The 21,783-nt window shown below is 34.2% G+C and overlaps 3 protein-coding genes, 1 non-coding gene and 1 pseudogene across 6 annotated transcripts; 3 read left to right on the forward strand and 2 right to left on the reverse strand.

Moving 5' to 3' along the window:
• Window positions 1-688: 688 nt before the first annotated feature.
• LOC104902340 (ATP-dependent 6-phosphofructokinase 6) lies at window positions 689-4,254 on the forward strand. The gene is made up of 13 exons (XM_010690076.4): window positions 689-948; window positions 1,223-1,269; window positions 1,478-1,517; window positions 1,733-1,795; window positions 1,898-2,035; window positions 2,163-2,321; window positions 2,411-2,464; window positions 2,561-2,629; window positions 2,741-2,870; window positions 2,992-3,233; window positions 3,318-3,363; window positions 3,470-3,624; window positions 3,731-4,254. The coding sequence occupies exons 1-13, from the start codon at window positions 865-867 to the stop codon at window positions 3,986-3,988; spliced, it is 1,485 nt and encodes a 494-aa protein (XP_010688378.2). The 5' UTR covers window positions 689-864; the 3' UTR covers window positions 3,989-4,254.
• Window positions 4,255-6,477: 2,223 nt separating this feature from the next.
• On the forward strand, window positions 6,478-9,636 carry LOC104902341 (AP-4 complex subunit sigma). The gene is made up of 4 exons (XM_010690077.4): window positions 6,478-6,702; window positions 7,659-7,745; window positions 9,165-9,233; window positions 9,318-9,636. The coding sequence occupies exons 1-4, from the start codon at window positions 6,562-6,564 to the stop codon at window positions 9,450-9,452; spliced, it is 432 nt and encodes a 143-aa protein (XP_010688379.1). The 5' UTR covers window positions 6,478-6,561; the 3' UTR covers window positions 9,453-9,636.
• LOC125493039 (small nucleolar RNA snoR135) lies at window positions 8,532-8,670 on the forward strand. The gene has a single exon (XR_007269420.1). It is a non-coding gene; the product is annotated as a small nucleolar RNA snoR135 (small nucleolar RNA).
• Window positions 9,637-15,192: 5,556 nt separating the features above from the next.
• LOC130589954 (F-box/FBD/LRR-repeat protein At1g13570-like) lies at window positions 15,193-17,002 on the reverse strand (annotated as a pseudogene).
• Window positions 17,002-19,934, reverse strand: LOC104902342 (F-box/FBD/LRR-repeat protein At1g13570). Of its 3 annotated transcripts, none has more exons than XM_048634946.2 (4): window positions 19,765-19,934; window positions 18,031-18,910; window positions 17,676-17,834; window positions 17,002-17,383 (listed from the first exon to the last, which is right to left on the reverse strand). In XM_048634946.2, exons 1-4 carry the CDS (start codon window positions 19,917-19,919, stop codon window positions 17,111-17,113), a joined length of 1,467 nt encoding a protein of 488 aa, XP_048490903.1. In that variant the 5' UTR covers window positions 19,920-19,934; the 3' UTR covers window positions 17,002-17,110. The 3 variants fall into 3 exon arrangements, with proteins under 3 accessions (XP_048490903.1, XP_048490906.1, XP_048490905.1); XM_048634949.2 differs by having other exon boundaries at window positions 19,734-19,865; XM_048634948.2 differs by lacking the exon at window positions 19,765-19,934 and adding an exon at window positions 19,421-19,601.
• Window positions 19,935-21,783: the final 1,849 nt, after the last annotated feature.

Consider the following 21,783-nt stretch of genomic DNA (forward strand, 5'->3'; position numbering starts at 1 on the left):
GGTTAAGATTGAGGTGCTGTGAACGATAGGTCACAGGTTCGATTCCCCCCTCCTTTCTTTGTACTGCCTTAGTGGCTCATATGGATCAAAAAAAAAATTAATTATTTAATTTATTCTCATTAGTCTTATATGTGTTTTATTTATTTACGAGATTGAAAACCCGACCCGTTATGACCCGAAATCTCATTGACCCGATATTAACGAACCCGACTGTAACACGAACAAAAAGTTGACCGATTATAACCTGATTCGTTTTGACTCGACCCGTTTGACCTGTTTGCCACCTCGCCCAAATACTAAGAAGTAATTTAGGAAGAATATTCCATAATATTAGGTGTCCACTAAGCATAGATTGAATTCCAAATTTGTTTGACTCACCCCCAAAAAAGTGGATACAAGTTTGCAAATTGCAACTAGTAAAATCCAACCATTCCTCTTAACAACCTATCTAACTATTAATTAGGAAAGATCAAAACAATACAAAAAATAAAATAACAATAATATAAAAAAACCCAATAAAATCTCATAATTAATCCCACAACATTTTCTCTCTCCTCTCATTCTCTCTTATATTCCAAACTCCAAAGACCCTTCAAAACTCAGATGTTAGAATCTAGAGGCTAGGAAAAAAAAAATCAAAAACTTTGGGCTTTCTAATACCATCAAATATTACCGTCTAAAACCCACCACATATATATATATACTTCTTCATCTCCTAAGATCCATAAACTCTTCCATTATTTCAGTGATATCAGTTAATATTCACATACATAAAAAAAATTCATTTGTGATTTATATTTCTATATAGTATTATTTCCTAAAACCCTTTTAATTATTAAGAAGAAGGGTAACTCTAGTTGATCAATGGAGCCCAAAATTGTTACTGGAGAAGGTGGTTATGTTCTTGATGATGTTCCACACTTGTCTGATTATCTCACTAATCTTCCTGTAATTACTTCTTTCTCTTGATTTTTTTGTTTTAATTTGATTTTTTTGAGGTGGGTTTTTTTTGTTGATCTTAAAGTTGTTAACTTTTAGTATTTATATGGAGCTTTGAGCTTGATCTTTTTTGTTTCAAGTTGATTGTGATTCTGGGTTTTTTTCATTTGTTGATGGGTATTTTTCTTATGTACCAGAAGATTTCTATTGATTCCAGAAATTTGGAGCAAAACTTTGTTGACCAATCATTAAATTTCGCTAATTTATGATTTTGATTTTGCAGACATATCCGAATCCATTACAAGACAATCCTTCATATTCAGTAGTCAAGTAAGCAACAATAATCATCTGATCATTCATCAAAGTTTTCAATTTTTCTCTTTTAATTATTAATATATATATTTTTTGACTTGGAGAAATTCTTTTTGGTTTTGTTACAATAATAGAAATGTTATCAACTAACATGTGCATATATTATTGACTCATTACTTTTTCTTTACTATAATTGATTTATTTCAATTTTCTATCTTTTAATCAGGCAATATTTTGTGGACTTTGATGACACTGTTGTTCAAAAGGTTAGTCATTTTTACTTTTAATGTATGACTTTCTGTAATAGGTTGTTATCCATGCTACTTGGAGTCTTCAAAAGTTTCAGTTTTTATAGAAGTATTGTATATGCATATATTGAACATTTGTTACTTGCTCAAATTAGTACTTATATATTGGTTATTAGTAGTTTGTGATCATAGGAAACTGAGATTGATTTGGGTATGTTCTTCTGAATTTATAGGCTGTTCAACATAAAAATGGTCCTAGGGGTATACATTTTCGACGACAAGGTCCTCGACAAAAGGTACTAATCTCATACTATATGTGTAGTTTGTTAAGATCAAATGGAAGTTATATTTAGTCTATGATTGTGGTTGCTAACTGCATTTCATAAATCATGGTGTAGGTGTATTATAAGTCAGATGAAGTTACAGCATGTATTGTTACTTGTGGAGGTCTATGTCCTGGGCTTAATACTGTGATCAGGGAATTGGTTTGTGGCTTGGATTACATGTATGGCGTCAAAAATATCCTGGGAATTGAAGTGAGTTATCATGTTATCACAATCTGATATTTTCTGACAGGAAATTTGTGTTTCTTTGCTTATAAGCTTATTTGTCTATGATGGATTAAAGAATTGATGGAATTCGGGGTAAATTTTGTATATGTAGTGTGGCTACAAAGGATTCTATGCTCGAAATACAATTCCGTTGACACCTAAGACTGTTGACAGCATCCACAAACGGGGTGGAACTATTCTCGGCACATCAAGAGGTGGCTATGTCACTTCCAAAATTGTTGACAGCATTCAGGACAGAGGAATTAATCAGGTATCATCAGATTAGTAAGTATATGGTGTTCTTGATGTTTGGTCACAATGTCATCTATGCATATAACATTCTTGCTTTCATGTGATTAGGTATACATAATTGGAGGAGATGGAACACAAAAGGGTGCATCAGTTATTTATCAGGTACTTAGTTTAGGAATCTGATTTCAGGCTTTCAACTCATGTATGGTAACCGGGAAAACATCACTTACTAATAATTTTCCCATTGTCGCATATCAGGAAGTAAGAAAACGAGGTCTTAAGGTCTCTGTTGTGGGAATTCCCAAAACGATTGATAATGACATTCCGGTATTAATTCTCCACTCTCGGATTTTTCATTTTTGTTATCATTTCTAAACACAAACTTACTGTTCTTATTACATTGCTGGTTGTTCTGATTGTTTCTTATACTTCCGCTAGATCATCGACAAATCTTTTGGATTTGACACTGCAGTGGAGGAGGCACAACGTGCTATCCATGCAGCACACACAGAAGCTGAAAGTGTTGAAAATGGGATTGGTCTTGTCAAATTAATGGGTCGTGACAGTGGTAAGCTCACAAGTTTTTAGCCATACATTAATGATCAAACTATTAAAGAGTTTGACCTTGTTAACCCTGATTTAGAGTAGCATAGAAAAAATTGATCGATTGCGTAAGATTTATGATGCAGGATTCATTGCGATGTTTGCAACCCTTGCTAGCCGAGATGTTGACTGTTGCTTGATTCCGGAGTCACCCTTTTTTCTCGAAGGGCCCGGTGGACTCTATGAGTTCATTGGGAAGAAGCTCAGAGACAACGGCCACATGGTTATTGTCATAGCTGAAGGAGCAGGCGAGAAGCTAGAAGAACGAGATCCTTCAGGAAATAAGGTTTTTAAGGACGTTGGTCTCTGGTTGTCTCACATGATCAAGGTATAATTTTCAACTTATATACCCTGTCAAGTCAATAATGAAAACATCTACACATGTTAACCAGATTCTGCTGTATTGTAACAGGAGCATTTTGCTAAAACAAAGTTGAACATAACTCTTAAATACATAGGTATGCTTTTTTTTTTTTTTTTTGTTTTCTTTCCGTAGTTTTATGTTTTATTCGCCAAGGGCTAGGTTATAAGTGAAATTTTATGGTTAATAATATTTGTTGCCAGATCCTACATATATGATCCGAGCTGTTCCTGCTAACGCATCAGACAACGTTTATTGTACCATTCTTGCTCAAAGTGCAATTCATGGGGCTATGGCTGGCTACACTGGTTATACTGTCGGGCCAGTCAATGGTAGACAATGCTACATACCTTTCTATGTAAGTTGCTCTCATTTGAAAGTTATTTCTCTGAATTATCCTCGTCTCTTCCATATCTATAATAGTCGACATGTTTTTGATTGTTCTAAACTTCTAATGCTTGCAGCGCATCATCGAGAAACCAAACAAGGTTGTGATAACAGATAGAATGTGGGCTAGGCTCCTGTCTTCAACAAATCAGCCTAGCTTTATGACGCCGCTCAACAGTACTGTCGTGGGAGGAAATCAGGACGAGATAATGGTATCCAAGTCCTCTGCTGAAGAGACGAATGAGAATGAGAAGTATACACCGTCATTAACATCATCACCGATCCTTAATAATCATGTCGATGATCAGCATTTAACGAGCAATGGATCTGCCTAGAATAAAACGATTTCAATTTTTTCATGATTCTGGAAACTTCTGCTGTTTCGAGGGAACGGAGGAGAAGAATAATGATCAGCTACTTTGAATTTGTCCTATGTTAGTGGTTGTCTAATGGTAGGAGATACCACTAAATTGTTATTAAGTAAACTCTTGAGGAACAACTAGTATTTGTGCCTTTTTGTAAAAATTGAAGAGTGAATTGATCTATGTAATCATGTTTGAAAGATTTTCTATGCCAAAATAATTTGTTTTGTAGTTGTAAATGATGAAAATTGTTCATCATCTACTTAACCTTTTTGTTGCCAATATGGCCAATGACAATTGACAAAATCCTTCATGTTGTTGTTTAACCTTTTGTTTATCAGTTCTGTCTACTCTCCAAATAGAGAGAAACTATTTTCCCTTACTTGCTAGATTTGAGTTGTGTAGGGTTGGGTTCTTTTTGGGTTTTAAATCATCCGTTGGAATACCGAAAATTTCATATCAGGATTGAAATTTTTTGCGTAAATTGCACATACAGAGTATTGTAGAAGACTAGATAATTGCATAAATATAACTCAGAATCTCCCCCCAATTATTATCTAGACAATTATAAGTCGGATTGTAATAACTTATTTTTAATGTAATTGCTCTCCTTTTTTACTAAAAAATGAATTGATATCGTGGAAGAAAATCTCGAGTTTGGATTCAATTGAGGTAATTATTCATTTGTTTAATTAATATCTAAATTAAATTTCAACAAATCTTAAATCTTGTTCCAATAATTGTGCTAATAAGCATAATATGTGGAGTGTCGATTGTTTGATTATTTTCCATGAATATTTGTTCACTCATACCCATTAAGCAACTTATTAGTTATTCCTCATCTTCAAAGGAAGTTTTGTTTTGTTAAAGAATGAATAAGTCAAGTAAATAGCGTTAAATTAGAGGCTAGAGGTGAAAATTTTAGGCTTAGGAGATGGGTGTAGCCTATTATTTATGTCCAAACCTACTAAGATTTGAGTTATGTAGGGTTGGTACACTTTTTCGACCTTAAATCATGCTCCGAAATGCTGAAAATTTCACATCGGGATTGAAACATTCTGCATAAATCATACTTATAGAGTCAATTTGATAAGCTTGATATAGCTCATAGGCTTATTCTTATTTGGGAGCTTAGCGGGTAGATATATACGAATTTCAACAAGCTTGGGGACAAACTTGCTAAGGAGTGTAGAAGACTAGATAATTACATGAATATAAATAGGAATCTCCCCCTAGTTATTGTCTAGACAATTATAATTCGAATTGTAATAACTTATTAAATAGTATTATTAATGTAATTGCTTCCCTTTTTCACCAAAAAATTGATATTGTGGAAGAAAATCTCAAATTTGCATTCAATTAGGGTAAATATTTATTTATTTAATTAATATCTAAATTGAATTTCAACAAATCTTAAATCTTGTTCCAATAAATGTGCTAAAGTGCCTAGTGTTTGACTATTTCTCATAATAGTACTTGTTTATTTATATCAATTAGCAACTTATTCCCCTAAAAAAAAAAATTTAGCAACTTATTCACTTCTCTTTTTTTTTTTTTGGAAAACTTATTCACTTCTCTTTTATTTAAGTGGAAAACTTATTCACTTCTCTTCAAAGTTAATTGATATCAATTGGGGCAGCTTTTCAATATCTAAATACTTCTATATAAAACAAAAATGATGACTTGCCATTCAATACCCGACTGTTTCCAAATAACTCGAAATTAATTTCGAATTAGATATTCTACCAAATCATATCAGATTATCAAAAATAATTTTTGCAAACCAATCTAATCCGAATTTTCAGACATTAAATTAAATCCGATCCAACTTATCCAATTTCTTAAAATCCTGTTTTCTTTTATGAGATTAATATTGCACAAGCATCAAAATAAAGTGTTCGATAATATAAGTAATTCATACAATCTAATAGAATTCATTAATAAACTAATGAAAACTAATAATTTCCTTATCAAAAAAAATAAATAACAACTAATAATATATGAGAAAGTCATTACAATAAAAAGTTTAACAATAACATAAAAGCATGTTCAACTACACAACATATTCAACTTTACAACAACAAGTTACGATTTTAATTTTTAGGAAAAGGGTTGGGCTACATGACCATTTGGTTTTCTATTAATATCAGTTAAGTCCAATCACATATATACAATATATATGGCCTATTAATCCGATTTTTCAGAAAATTCAATCCGAATCTAACCTGAATATAGTTTGGGTTCTATTCAAAATACTAATTCAATTTGGATTTTCAATTGGATCCGAATCTAACCTGAATATAGTTTGGGTTCTATTCAAAATACTAATTCAATTTGGATTTTCAATTGGATTGAATTTCGGTTTTTGTCCGAATAACTTAGCACGCCTACTCGCCTACTGATAATATTGCCTGTTTCTGTGTTTCACCAAAGTTCAATTTCTCTCAAAACTCTATTCCCTTATTAGTTCCTAGCTAAAAACATAACATAATTCTGTGTCTTCTTCACCTTATTTTCTCACTCCAAAAAAAATCAATCATCAAAAGATGACGATTAGATTCGTGTTAATGGTGAACAAACAAGGCCAAACTCGTCTAGCCCAGTACTACGAATACCTAACTATCGAACAACGCCGTGCACTTGAGGGTGAAATTGTGCGCAAATGTCTTGCTCGTAATGAGCAGCAGGTGATTCTTTTCTTTGATCTTTGATTTTACAACTTTTTAATTCTGGGTTTTGTTTTTAGCGATCAATATTGATCTGGGTACAATCCAATTTGGGATCTTTTGTATGTTTTTTGGGGGAAATTAGATCAAATCTGGAATTTTTCTGTTATGGGTATTGAAATTGGTTGTTTATTTGAATAATGTAAGTTGAATTTGATTGTTGGTTGTTGTGAATTTGAGGTGTTGGTGTTTTGGGTGCTTAGGGTTTTTGATTTTTTCTTCCAGAGAATTGTATTTGTTTAGTTTTTGATTTGACTTTTTGGGAAGGTGTATAGTGGAGTAATGCCTGAATCAGAACTTGTTCAGAACAATTTTTGGTGGTGTATTAAGCAAAAACAATTATATAGTTATGACAAAAGGTAGTATATTTATACAAAGAAAGTAGTACATAGAAATCCCAACATATGACCTGATCATAGGTATATTATCAAAGTGATATTTCTGATTCCAATGTAGTACTTTATTGATTGAATGTACTACTTTTTTTGCTAGATATACTACTTCTTTTGATGATCTGAACAGAAAATGTGTAGAATGGTTCTGAATTGGGCAAAGCTCGTGCGTAGTGTGAGGTGAAGTTTGAGTATATGATCTTAGCTTATTCTTAAATACCAACAAGAAGCTATCTTTGTAATTTTGTGGAAAAATTTGTTAATTTATGTTATTTTAAATTTCTTTGATGTTTGATGTCCCTGATGTCAAATTGTTGTGTAGGTTTGAAGGTGTTTGGCCTGATTTATTGCAATTATTACTAGATCATTAGATTCTGCTGCATTCTGATTTGAGTCTCGGAATATGAAAACTGCATCCACTCAGCTATTAATTTTAGTCTTGCTTTATAAGTTGTTTGTACTTTGTATTGATGTACTTTTGGACTGACAAATTACTGAAAAGAAGTCCTCTCTTTGACATCACAGTGTTCGTTTGTGGAGCATCGCAACTACAAGATTGTGTATAGGCGCTATGCATCACTTTTTTTCTTGGTTGGAGTTGACAACGATGAGGTGAGTAACTTTAAAGTTGTGTTCTGAACTGTTTTATTACTGTGTGTGGTTTAAAATTGCTTAAAGCAGTTTTCTATGTAAGTAAACAAGCATGAATGCACATGTTCACTTCTTATGACCATCCTTTTGGGTGTTGGTATGCGTATAAGCTCAACACCTCTAAAGAGTATGGCATCTATGTTATGTGGGGAGGTTGAACACCTGTGACTTGCAAAGAAAAAGTTTCTGAAAAGAACAATGTCGGTTCATATGTCCCGCAGCTTATGGACCTAAATGGGGATATATTATGCACTTTATAACAAGAATCCATTTTCTACAAGATCGTGGCTCTCACTATATTATGATGCTGTACTAGTATATTATGTTAGGAGCAAGCGCTACCACTTAAAATTGTAACTATGATGTTTTCTCCCCTAAAAAGGTTGAGAATAGCAGGTATTCTCTGATTGGTACTGTGATTTATGTTGTGCTGTAAGTAATAAATGTGCTCTATGCTGAAAGAATTCCTGCATCAGTTATGAAGATGGGCGGTTGGTGTTTCATCCCTTTTTTTGGTTTTTGCACAACCGTCATTTTGATAATTTTTTATCATTTTACTTCCCTTTCCGTTACCTTTATTTTTAAATAGTAGACGAGTAATGGGTTTCCGAAGTGTAGAACGTCTGCTTCATAACATTTAATGATATCATAAATCAGCACTCCCCAAACAGAAACCCATCATATTGATATTTTGGGGTCGTTTTCTGCTGGTATGTTTTGACGATTCCTCTTTTGGAGGGGTTGAAGATAGCAGGGACTGTGTGTATCAGTATTAAGCAGTGATCATATGCTCTATGCTGAAAGAATTCCCTGCAATATTAATTGGAGAAGATGGGCAGTTGAGATGCCATCTATTGGTATCTCAACAATCATCTTTCCTACATTTTTTTCAATCCTATGTCCCTATCTTTTTTTTCCTTTTCGAAAAATATGAGCTTTGCTTGCCTGTTAAAGTTATGTTTCTTTCCTTGGTCTCAAAGGAGTACATTTGGTTTTTTGAAGTGTCAAGTGAGTAGAATACTTGAGTGAAAATAGAATACTTTAAATTATGATGTGCTTGAGAAAACTTATGAAGAATTTCTGATTATTACCTGCAAATTCAGTTGTTTGAGTATGTTTAGTTTAGGAGCGCAACCTTGCTTCTGAGGCTGTGACAGGCTGACTACATGGTTTCATCTAAGAAAGTTGTGTGTTTCTTTAGGATAAGAGGTGGTTAAGCTCTGACAATTCACATGACAGAAGTTTTAATCTTGTTTGGCATCTATCAATAGCCGGTGCTAAGTCGTACTTGTCTTTTATATTAGTTCCATTAAAAGCTGGACTCTTGCATTCTTTTTCATGCTGCACAATTTCAACTTAACTGCCTCTCATGTTTCGCAGAATGAGCTAGCAATTTTGGAGTTCATTCATTTATTGGTTGAAACCATGGATCGCCACTTTGGCAATGTGGTGAGTATTATCAACCCTTGCACATCTTTCTTTCTCCTATTCATCATATGGTCTCTGTTCCTAATGTTAATCATGATAACGCAGTGTGAGCTCGATATCATGTTCCATCTAGAGAAAGCACATTTCATGTTAGAAGAGATGGTGATGAATGGATGTATCATCGAGACCAACAAGTCGAACATTTTGGCCCCTATACAATTGATGGATAAAGCATCTTGATTAATGTACCTATTTAGGCATACTGTATATGTTAATATTCTTGTTAATCAAGGGCACTGCCCCTTTTTTCTTTTATAAAAATTCTATTGTATGTTTGGATTCGAATCAAGAATTGTTGTTAATGTCACTTATTTTGTTACTGAAAGCCTGTTTGATTCAAGAATGTGCGAGGAAAATGTTTCTTTATGCGGAATATGAGATATAATGTGAACTTCTCAAGCTTGCAGTTTATTTCTGAGGCTCAATGGCAGAAATAGTCCTGGGAAAATTGTACATCTCTTTTTTCTTTTTCTCCAATTGTTTAAGAATACCTTGTAAGAGATAAAAAGAAAAGGAAGAGAATTTGACTCAAATACAAAGGGAAAGTGAGAAGTTAATTGTCGGAATATCGACTATTTGGCCGAAAAATGACAGGAGGTGCCTTTTAAAAAAATTATTATGTAGTTCTGACAAACAAATAATAATAACAAGTGCTATCTCAAATACTACCTCCATTTCATATTATTTGTAACGATTAGACATTTTCTGCTCACATTTTAAGTCAAATCGTTGCAAATAATATGAAACGGAGTTAGTAACAAAAAAACAAGTAAATGTTGTTTAAGACAATTTTTGATAGAAGAGTCTTTTAGAAAATGAGAAAATAAAAAAACAATATTCATAACATATAATCAAAGTTCATCTTGATTGAAGTACCCTGAAGTCAATTAGCTCTAGATCAGCTAACAAAAGTAAGGATTCAATTACAGAAAACATAAACCATTTAAAGATATTGTAAGAAAACAACAATGCTACAAAAAAACCACTGAAAAGGCCACTCCTTGATCCTCTATTGCTCCAAACAGACAAGTTTGGCCTTTGCCGATGCTCTTGGTAACTGCAACAGCTTCCGCGACACCTTTAGCTCTGAACTAGGATCAAGATCAGCACACTTGAAGAGCAATTTCTCAAGGACAACTGAGGTAGCGAGCACATATTCAATCAGTTGGAACTCTGCACTTGACCCTGTAATACCTGTAATTTCAACCTTAAGGAGATGTCCTAACTTATAATTCTTATTGTAGTTAAATTTGCGCTGAACAGTGCTTTTTACTGGAGAGAGCTGCACACAATCACACACATGATTCATAAACACAGCGATAAATCAACAAAAATCTTTGGTAATGCAGCAACTTTTTCTTTTTTCTGGCAACAAATAGAAAAGATTGAACAGGGGTTGCAGTCGCTCGTTGGTGTTGATAATAAGTACTCGATTATTTGCTATGCTTCATGCTGTAAAAATATGGCTAAACATGCATGTACAGAATTGGACCAGTACATATAACTTAATTTACTCACTGATATATGAAGATCCTTGATGAAGGGACAACTTCGAAGTATGCTAAAAGTGACACAATATACACCAAGATTACTCCAGTCAAGTTCTGTCAGACAAAGCCTATGCAGGTGGTTGAATGCCAGAGTAGAGGTTTTTGTGATGTAACCTGCAGCAAAGAGCTTGAACAAGGAGAACATAGATCAATTAGACGGACCAAAAAACATAAAATTATATTATAAACAAATGATTGCACACACGCACACGCGCACAGTCTGCACACACACACACATATGCATTCTTCAGAATCAAGGTAATCTTAGTTTTGAGTTATACACTTTTACCTTAAACATCTTGCCTCCAACTTGAAGGCATTGAAGTTCAGATGAACAAGCAAGAATCTTGATGCCATCAACTGCTTGTTTTTGAAGGATCCAATTGATCTTGCGAGCAAGCTGTGTTAGTTGGTGAGATGACGGGTCAAGCCATGTACCTACATTATTCATGACAGTACACTTCTCAAGAATTAACCCTGTAAGCCGAGGACAACTTGCAATCAGACTCTTGAATGTATCACCGCCAAAGTCGATCCCCACTAGCTCAAGATTGCGAAGATGAACAAAGCCCTTAAACTCACACGGCTGGTGTACAAGTACATAGAACTCAATCCTCAATTTTACCAACTCTTTGCATGCGTAGATATAAGAAGGAACAGTTAAACGACGACTTCTCCTGTTAGAAATGCAGATCTTCTTACACCCAACTCTCGAAAGAAAAGAAAGCCATTGACTGATATTAAGGCTCATATGTTTATATCCACCAACTTTTTTAGGAATATAAAGATGAAATACTTGCACTGCACCATTGTGAAAGAAGAGTATATTGCTGATGATCTTGCTGACCTTATGCCAATCAAATTTTCCATTTTTACAGTATTCTTCCCAGAAATTTCTATCAAAGACAAGGTACTTATGAGACAGCCAATTACGTCTCCATATTCTAGAAAGCATGCTCATCTTAGCTGCCATTTTAAGTGGCAAGCGCTTCATGATTCTGTCAGTCACTTCAGTCGGCATACTGCTCATCATATCTTGGGTAGTTTCAGATATCTTGGGTTGGTTAGGAGATTTGGAAGATGAAGCCATAGTTAATTTTGAAAGATTATTGAATTTGAACCTGAAAATTTTCAAGAGGACTAAGATAACAAAGAAAGGTTTATGGCAGCGTTTAGCAACTCAGTTTATATATCATATATATATATATATATATATAAGCTATGCAGTGAGTCCATATGAATTCCATCAGTAAGTTGTTTCACTTCCCAAGTGATCAGTGCTCATAATTACTCTGGAAGGTGTAAAGCTGACCATTACTCTACTCATGATGAGCAAAAGTGTAACATTATTCAATCTATCTCAGGATACAATTAATCTTGCCGCCTTGTTGGAAAAATAAACTACTGCCTCCGTCCCATAACATAGTGCTTGTTTCTTTTTTATACGGTATCCAACACGTTACTATTTGATATTATAAAGCTAAACATTGAGACGAATCTAACAAGATCCCACATAAATATGTTTTTTTATATATACAAATGAGAATATTCGGTCAAAGATTTTAAAGTTTGATACACCAAAAATTAAAGTCACTATATTATGGGACAGATGGAGTATAATTCATAATCTTTTTGCATAGATAAATTTAAATATTATTTTGATTCAAGAAACTATAATTCATTTTTCCATTTGAAGATATTGTCAGAAAACAACAATACTGATCTCCAAAAAACACCACAAAAAAGGCCAATCCTAGATCCTCTATTGCTCCAAACAGACAAGTTTGGCCTTTGCCGATGCTCTTGGTAACTGCAACAGCTTCCGCGACACCTTTAGCTCTGAACTAGGAACAAGATTAGCACACTTGAAGAGCAATTTCTCAAGGACAACTGAGGTAGTGAGCACAAATTCAATCAGTTGGAACTCTGCACTTGATCCTGCAATACCTTAATTATAACCGTAAGGAGATGCTCTAACTTATAATTCTCGGTGTAGTCATATTTGTGCTCAACAATACTTTTGTTTGGAGAGAGCTGCACACAATCACACACATAATTGCATAAACACAGTGATAATTCAACTCGATTATTTTCAATGCTTTATGCTGTAAAAATATGGCTAAACATGCATTTACACATTCACTACATCACATATATATGTAATTTACTTAGTGCTATACCAAGATACTCGCTGAAGGGACAACTTTGAAGCATGCTAAAAGTGAAACAAAATGCATCAAAATCACTCAAGTCGAGTTCTGTCAGACAAAGCCTATACAGGTGGTTGAATGTCTGATTAAGGGGTTGTGCAATGTAACCTGCACCCAAGAGCTTGCACGACATGGAGAAAACAGATCAGATAAAAAGACCAAAATACATATAACATTATATGATAAACAGATGATTTCACTCATACATACAGTATTTTCCTTCTTCAGTATCAAGATAATTTGGTTAAGTTATAGCTAGTTGTGAGTTTTACACTTTTACCTTACACGTCTGGCCTCCGAAATGAAGGCATTGAAGTGATGAACACCCAAGCGTCTTGATGCCATTAATTGTTACTACGCCTAAAGGTTCGCTGTTTAATCGGTCTAAAGTTACTCTGACGCTCTTAACACAAGGGACATATTCGAAAGCAATAGACTCAAATGCACCTAGGATAGTTAAATCTTCAAGACTTGGCGCATTTATCACCACATTATTCATGCCAAACCAGTTCTCAAGATCAAACACTCTAAGCTGGGGACAATTTGCAATCAATTTCTTCAATGTATCATGCTTAAATTCCATTATTCCAGCTAGCTTAAGATTGCAAAGATGAGCAAAGCCTTTGAACTCACACGGTGGTGGAACAAGTACATTGTACTCCATCTTCAACTTTACCAAGTCTTTGCATGCGTATATATGAGAACGGACAGTTAGACCACTCCAGTTACAAATATAGATTTTCTTGACTCCAACCCTTGAAAGAAAAGAAAGCCATGGACTATGATTAAAGATTTCACGAGCTTCAATAATTTCTGATGGAAAATCAAAATGGAATACTTGCAAAGGACCATGGTGATAAAAGAGTATATTGTTGATGATGTTGTTGATCTTATGCCAATCATATGCTCCATTTCTATGTTGTCCATCCAAGAAATCTCTATCGAAGACAAGATACCTATGAGACAGCCAATTACGCCTCCATTTTCTCGAAAGCAAGCTCATCTTAGCTGCCATTTTTATTGGCAAGCGCTTCATGATTTTGTCAGTCACTTTAGTTGGCATACTGCTGATCATATCATGGGTAGTTTCAGAGATCTTGGGTTGTTTAGGAGATTTGGAAGGCGAAGCCATTGCAAATGTTGAAAGATTATTGAATTTGAACCTGAAATTTGGCTAAGTTTTTCAAAAGATAACAAAGAAAGGTTTATGTAGGCCGTTGATATAGTATATGCAGTCCATATCTACATGAATTTCATCAGTAAGTTGTTTCACTTCCCTAGTGATCAGTGTGCATAATTTATCTGAAGATACAATCAATCTTGCATGTTGGAAAATTAAACTATACCATATAATTCATAATCTGTTTGCTGATGTTTGAACGAAGAGTCAAATTAAAATTAACGCCAGAAAACGCATTGCATTCTTTATGGGTTTCATCAAATTCATTAAATTACTTGAAAGTTCAAGACTTTTCAATACACCTGCAGAAAGCAAAACATAAACCCCCTTAAAGTACTTACCCATATATTAGGGAAAAGACTTGGGCTATGTTAGTTCACCTGAAATTTTCTGATCTGAACTTATCTTTTCTGATCTGAACTTATCTGATCTTATCTGATCTGAACTTATTTTTTTTTATCTGATCTGAACTGATCTGATTACAAGATCTTATCTTTTAGATTTTTCTCAATCTATGAGAAAAATATAGTCATGCGAGATCTTGTTTGGTTCGTCTCATTGAGTACTTTATTAATATTCAATTATTATAATTTTTACTAATAGTTAATGAAAGATATTTAATAATAATAATAATAATGAGTTTTTGAATATAAGCATGATCTGATCTAATCTGAACTTTAAGCAAAAATAAGGTGAACTGAACATAGCCTGACTATTACTATATTCAATTTATCTTAAGATACAATTAATCTTACCTGTTCGAAAAAGAAACTATACTATAATTCATAATCTGTTTGCTGATTGTTCCTTAACTGTTGTTTGAAATATCCTGTTTATCCTTGACTGAAACATAACAACTTATCTCTGCTCTTGATATGTATCCATTTTCACTAATCTCGCTTAATTTTTATGATCTTATATCATGTTCCCTCCGCTTCAAAATATAAGATAACTTAAATGAACAAAAATAACCAGTAGGATTACAGAAAAAGTAATAATTAAAGTAGAAAGATTTGAAGTAGGAACAATTTTTCAAACACCTAAAGATTAGGAACAATACTATAGGATGGAGGGAGTGTATGTATGAGGTTGGTTTAGAGTAACTTATGTCCTCCTGAAACATGATTATTATACATTCTTATAACTGATCCTAGCTGAAGCACTATAACAGCTAACAAAAAATTTGCATGTCCTTGGACATCAATTGTTACTCCAAGGACTTCCCTACTGTACTGCTCCAAACAAACTAGTTGTGCCTTTGATGATGCTCTTCGTAACCTCAACAAGTTTCGTGACACCTTCAGCTCTGAACTGGCGTCAAGATATAGTAACACTTGAATTGTAATTCACCAAGCATGACCGACACTGCGAGAATATATTCAATCAATTTGAGCTCCGCGCTTGATCCTGTAATGCCTTTGATTTCCACCTTAAGGAGATGTTTTAAGGTATATTTCTCATCGTACTCAAATTTATGCTCAACAATGCTTTTTTTCGGAGTAACCTGTGAATAATCATACACAAGCTAATTGCATAAACACAGTAATTATACATTAAACATAACTCTTAATAAAGGATTTACAGATTTTATCCTAGTCTACTCCATCTTGAGATAAATTCTTGCTTTATATGTTCAATGTTTGTTGAGTATATAACTCGTTACCAGATTTTGTGATGACAGCCATTATCAGCCAAAGAGTTGGTTCAAAACATGCATAGAACTTTATAAGCTTCTAAGTGATCTATAACAATGACTTCGAATTATTTCCAAAAGGCTGCATATGTATTAGAGTTACTCACTGATATTTGAAGATCCTTGATGAAAGAACAACTTTGAACCAAGCGAAAAGTGAAACAAGCTACACCAAGATCACCCAAATCAAGTTCTGTCAGAGAAAGCTTTTGCAGGTGGTTAAATGCCAGAGTATCCAATTTTGTGATACAACCTACAGCGAAGAGCTTGTACAACAAAGAAAAAACATATCAGATAGAATAGCCAAAATATAATCCCTAATCTCCCCCGTCTTCAAAGTAATCTGAACACTAATCGACGTATTAGAGCACAAATAATTTCGCAAAAAAAAAGTTCTCAAATTATTGTTAGATTGTAGGACAGATGACAGCGCTCAAACTATTCCAGAAGGGAGAGTAATAATTTTAAGAAATCGAAATAGAGTGGCATCTAATTTTTCTGTAGCTATGAATTTTACCTTATTATAAAACTGGCCTCCAAACTTGAAGCTCACATGAACTTGCAAGAGTCTTGAGAGTGTCAACAATCCCTATGTTCGAGTTGCCTAAACAAAGTGAAATGCTTGTAAGACGGGGGATATTTTTGAAAGCAAGAGACATAGACTCGCCTCGAATACTTAAATTTTCAAGACTTGTAACATTTATAACCGCATTAATCATACCATTCCACTTCTCCAGCCTTAACCAAGTCAGTCGGGAACAACTTGCTATCAAACAGCTGAATATATCATGCTTGAATTTGATATCAGCTAGTTCAAGACTCTGAAGATGAACAAAGCCCTTAAACTCACATGGCGAGGACATCAGTGGACAGGAACATATCACCAATTTTACGTACTCTTTGCACGCATAAATATGAGAAGGGATAGGTAGATGATCATTCAAGTTAGAAATAATGATCTTCTTGACCCCACTTCTTGAAACAAAAGAAAGCCATTGACTGAGTTTAAGGCTTACATCTTTTTCAAGTATTCCAGGATAATAAAAATGGAATGTTTGCGCAGGACCATTGTGAAGAAAGAGTATGTTGCTGATAAAAGCTTAAGGATTCAATTATAGGAAACATAAACCATTTGAAGATATTGTAAGAAAACAACAATGCTAATCTCCAAATAAACACCACTGAAAAGGTCAATCCTAGATCCTCTATTGCTCCATACACACAAGTTTGGCCTTTGGCGATGCTCTTGGCAACTGCAACAGCACCCGTGACACCTTTAGCTCTGAACTAGGGTCAAGATAAGCACACTTGAAGAGCAATTTTTCAAGAACAACTGAGGTAGCGAGCACATATTCAATCAGTTTGAACTCTACACTTGACCCTGTAATACCTGTAATTTCAACCTTGAGGAGATGTCTTAACTTATAATCCTTATTGTAGTCAAATTTGTGCTTAACAGATCTTTTGTTTGGATCGAGCTGCACAGAATCACACACATAGTTGCATAAATACAGTGATAATTCAACAAAAATCTTTGGAAATGCATGACCTTTTTAATGTTTTGCAAGTTTCTTAAATTATTTCTGAGTTTACTCCATCTTAACATACTTTCTAGATTTCAAATGTGAAAGAAAAGGTTGAACAGGGGTTGCAGTCACTCGTCGGCGTTGATAACAAGTACTCGATTATTTGCAATGCTTCATGCTGTAAAAATATTGCTAAACATGCATGTACACATTCGGTCCAGTACATATAACATAATTTGCTTACTGATATGTGAAGATCCTTGATGGAGGGACAACTTTGAAGCATGCTAAAAGTGAAACAAAATACACCAAAATCACTCAAGTCAAAATCTGTCAGAGAAAGCCTATGCAGGTGGTTGAATGCCAGAGTAAAGGGTTGTGCAGCGTAACCTGCAGCCAAGAGCTTGCATAAAAGAAGAAGATATATCAGATAAAGGGACCAGAAAACTTATAATTATATGATAAACAGATGATTGTACACACATATACATGTCTAGTATTGAGTTCATGTGAGAGTTGAGAACCACCCCTATGATGAGAACCGCTCTTTTTTGCTCATTTTATGAAGATTTTGCTAGTTGTGAATTATACACTTTTACCTTAGACATACGGCCGCCAAATTGAAGGCATTGAAGCTCAGTTGAACTCGCAAGAATCTTGATGGCATCAATTGTTTCTATGTAGTTTGAAGGGTCCTCTTCTTCGTTTAAACATATTGTAACGCTCTTAACACAAGAGACATTTTCGAAAGCAAGAGACATGAATTCACCTCGGATAGTTAACACTTCAAGCCTCGGCGCATCTATTACTACATTATCCATGCCATACCAATCCTGAAGAACTAACACTGTAAGCTGGGGACAACTTGCAATCAAACTCTTCATTGTTTCATGCTTAAATTCGACGTCGACTAGCTCAATATTGCGAAGATGAGCAAAGCCCTTAAACTCACACGGCGGGGTTTCTACTACATAATGCTGAATACTCAGTTTTACCAACTCTTTGCATGCATAAATATGAGAAGGGATAGTTAGACAATTACTCCCGTTAGTAATACGGATCTTCTTGACCCCGATTCTCGAAAGAAAAAAAAGCCATGGACTGAGATTAAGGCTTATATTATCACTTCGTCCTGGAATATAAAGATGGAATACTTGCACGGGACCATTGTGCAGAAAGAGTATATTGCTGATGATGTTGCTGATCTTATGCCATTCAATTTTTCCATTTTTACGTTGTTCTTCCCAGAAATCTCTATCGAAGACAAGATACCTATGAGACAGCCAATTACGTCTCCATTTTCTCGAAAGCACGCTCATCTTCGCTGCCGTTTTCAGTGGCAAGCGCTTCATGATTTTGTCAGTCACTTCAGTTGGCATACTGCTGATCATATCTTGGGTAGTTTCACCGAACTTGGGTTGTTTAGGAGATTTGGAAGACGAAGCCATTGGAAATGTTGAAAGATTATTGAATTTGAACCTGAAATTTGGCCAAAAAATTTCAACTATTACTCCCTCCGTCCCAAAATATAGTTCTCATTTCTCTTTTTTCACGGTAATTTATGCAAGTAGAATCTAAGAGGGATAATAATGATTTTTTGTTTATTTAAATAAATGTTGTATTGGAAAAGATGATTTTAGGAGAGAGAAAGAGAATAATTGGTGAAATAGCATTAATTGTAACATTTTGGTTCAATAAACAAAGAAAAAAACAAAATTCAAGAAGCAAATAAATAATGGACACGGTTTTTCTAGACAAATTACGGAAAAATGTGGAACTAAATATGGAAATGGGAACTATATTTTGGGACACCCAAAATGGAAATGGGAACTATATTTTGGGACTGGGGAGTACAAAGAAAGGTTTATGTAGGACGTTTATAGATTATATGCAGTCCAAATCCATATGAATTCCATAAATTACTTCAAAGTTCAAGACTTTTAAGCATAATTACAGAAAGTAAAACATAAACCCCCTAAAAGTACTTACCCATACATCATCAACAAAGTTTTCCCCCTAAAAGAATCACAATTTTTTGTAATCACTTCTCAATTTCTACATAATTAGGCAGTAGCAAAATGAGCAGTAGCAATACAAAAATCATACACATTTCCATATTTACAAAATAAATAAATTCGTGCAAAATACAAAACCATATGAGATAACAGTACATTTTTGATTTTACAGTAACATAGCAGTAACAAAAACATAAAAGACAAAATTCACCCTTTAGAATATACTAACTGAAGCATATAATAATCAAACTATAGCTGATGAGTTAGAAGGTAAAAAAAAAACTAACCCAGAAGAGCAAATCAAGTATTACAGTTCACCTTGGATTGTGAAGATAATCTTCAGAATCTAACTGTAGAAAAGAAAATATACAGATTTTGACAGCGTTCTTCGGAAGTTGAGGAATTGCTTTTCTTTTCAAGTTTTTTATTGCTCTTAAACGGACGGGTACGATCCATTGATTGGGTTTCTTCATATCCCATTTAGGGAGCGTTTGATTCACATAATGGTATGAGTTTGGAAGGAGTAATGAAGTTAAAGTGGTATAAGTTTGGAACTTATACCTAATATCATGTGTTTGGTTTTTATTAGGGAATGAAATTTTTTCTTCTATTTAATATTTTTTTTTTTACAGGATTCTTCTATTTAATACCGAGAGGTATAGGTATGAGCCAAACCCACCTCCGTTTCTAAACCCCATACCTTATAGGTTTGAGGTATGGGTTTTAAATCTATCAAATAATAAAACAAATATGGGTTTTGCTCATTCTAAACCCATACCTGATACCAGAATCATGTGAACCAAACGCTCCTTAGGCTATGTTTAGTTCACCTGAAATTTTCTGATCTGAACTTATCTGAACTGACCTGAACTTATTTTTTCTGATCTGAACTGATCTGATCGGATTACAAGATCTTATCTTTTAGATTTTTTTCAATATATAAGAAAAAATATAGTCATGTGGGGTCTTGTTTGATTCGTCTCAATGAGTACTTTATTAATATTCAATTATAATAATTTTTACTAATATGTAATGCGAGATATTTAATAATGATAATATTTTTAAATATAAGCATGATCTGGACTTATTTTTTCTGATCTGATCTGATTAAATATGAAATAAGCAAAAATAAGGTGAACTGAACATAGCCTTAGTCGACGAAATATGAACCGGGGGCTGAACCTCAATATACCCTAAAACAATACGTTTCTGTTACCGCGAGATATATTGGCAGTTGTGGATCATTTGATTGGAATGAAATTTGGAATGGGTACACTTGATGATATAAATCATTTGAAAAGTAAAGGGCCTGTTCTCTTCGGCATAAAACAGCTGAATTGAACTGGATTGAACTGAACTGAACTGAATTGAACTGAACTGAATTGAACTGAACTAGATTGAACTGAAATGAACTGAACTGAAATGAACTGAAATGAACTGATCTGAACTGAACTGAATTGAACTGAACTGAACTGAAATGAATAGTGATATGTGAGAGTAAAAGTATTGTCAAGAGCTTAACTGAACTGAACTGAACTGGTATGAATTGAACTGATCTGAACTGAATTGAACTGAATTGAACTGAACTGAACTGAAAATAAACTGGGGAGAACAGGCCCTAAACGTATTTGTTCTGTAGCAAATCTCTTACAAGCGTACAAGCGTGTACCCTATCTAGGCGTTACAACTTACATGTTACATCTATTATAAATTAGTCTTATATGCACGCAATGCGTGCGATAACGTATGATAACAAATGAAGTAAAAAATAAAATTAATTGGATAGAAAAACTGTCTTTACATTTTATTTTATTTTTAAAGAACTGATGTTCTGTTTAATTGTCCACTTTTCCCCTTTTTTCATTCAAATGAAACAGTTAGTTATCCTTTATTTTATTTTCCTTTTTCTATTTTCTGATGTCCCCTATATGTAGGGATGGCAGGTGGGTATAATTTGGCGGGTGTCGCACCGCATCCGCCCCAGTTGGGGCGGGTATGGATATGACTTTGGTGGGTAGTGGGTGGGTATGGATACAAAAAGTCAAATCCGCCATGGGTAGTGGGTAGGTGGTGGATATGAGGTCACATCCGCCCCAAATCCACCAGCCCCGTCCCATATCCGCCCGCTCCGCCCCATATCCATCCTCCCTGTATAATATTTGCTAATTTACCCTTTATAAAATAAAGAATTATGTTCATAAATTTTAAAAATTGTAAAAAATAAAATTAAGAAATATGAATACTAAGTCCAATAGCCCAATAAGTCAGATTAAACATTTTAGCCTACGAAGGAATACTCATCTGATGGGTATAAGTGGGTAATGGATATCCACTTGG

Source organism: Beta vulgaris, chromosome 8 (assembly GCF_026745355.1).
Source record: "Beta vulgaris subsp. vulgaris cultivar EL10 chromosome 8, EL10.2, whole genome shotgun sequence".
In the NCBI taxonomy this organism is placed as follows: domain Eukaryota; kingdom Viridiplantae; phylum Streptophyta; class Magnoliopsida; order Caryophyllales; family Amaranthaceae; genus Beta; species Beta vulgaris.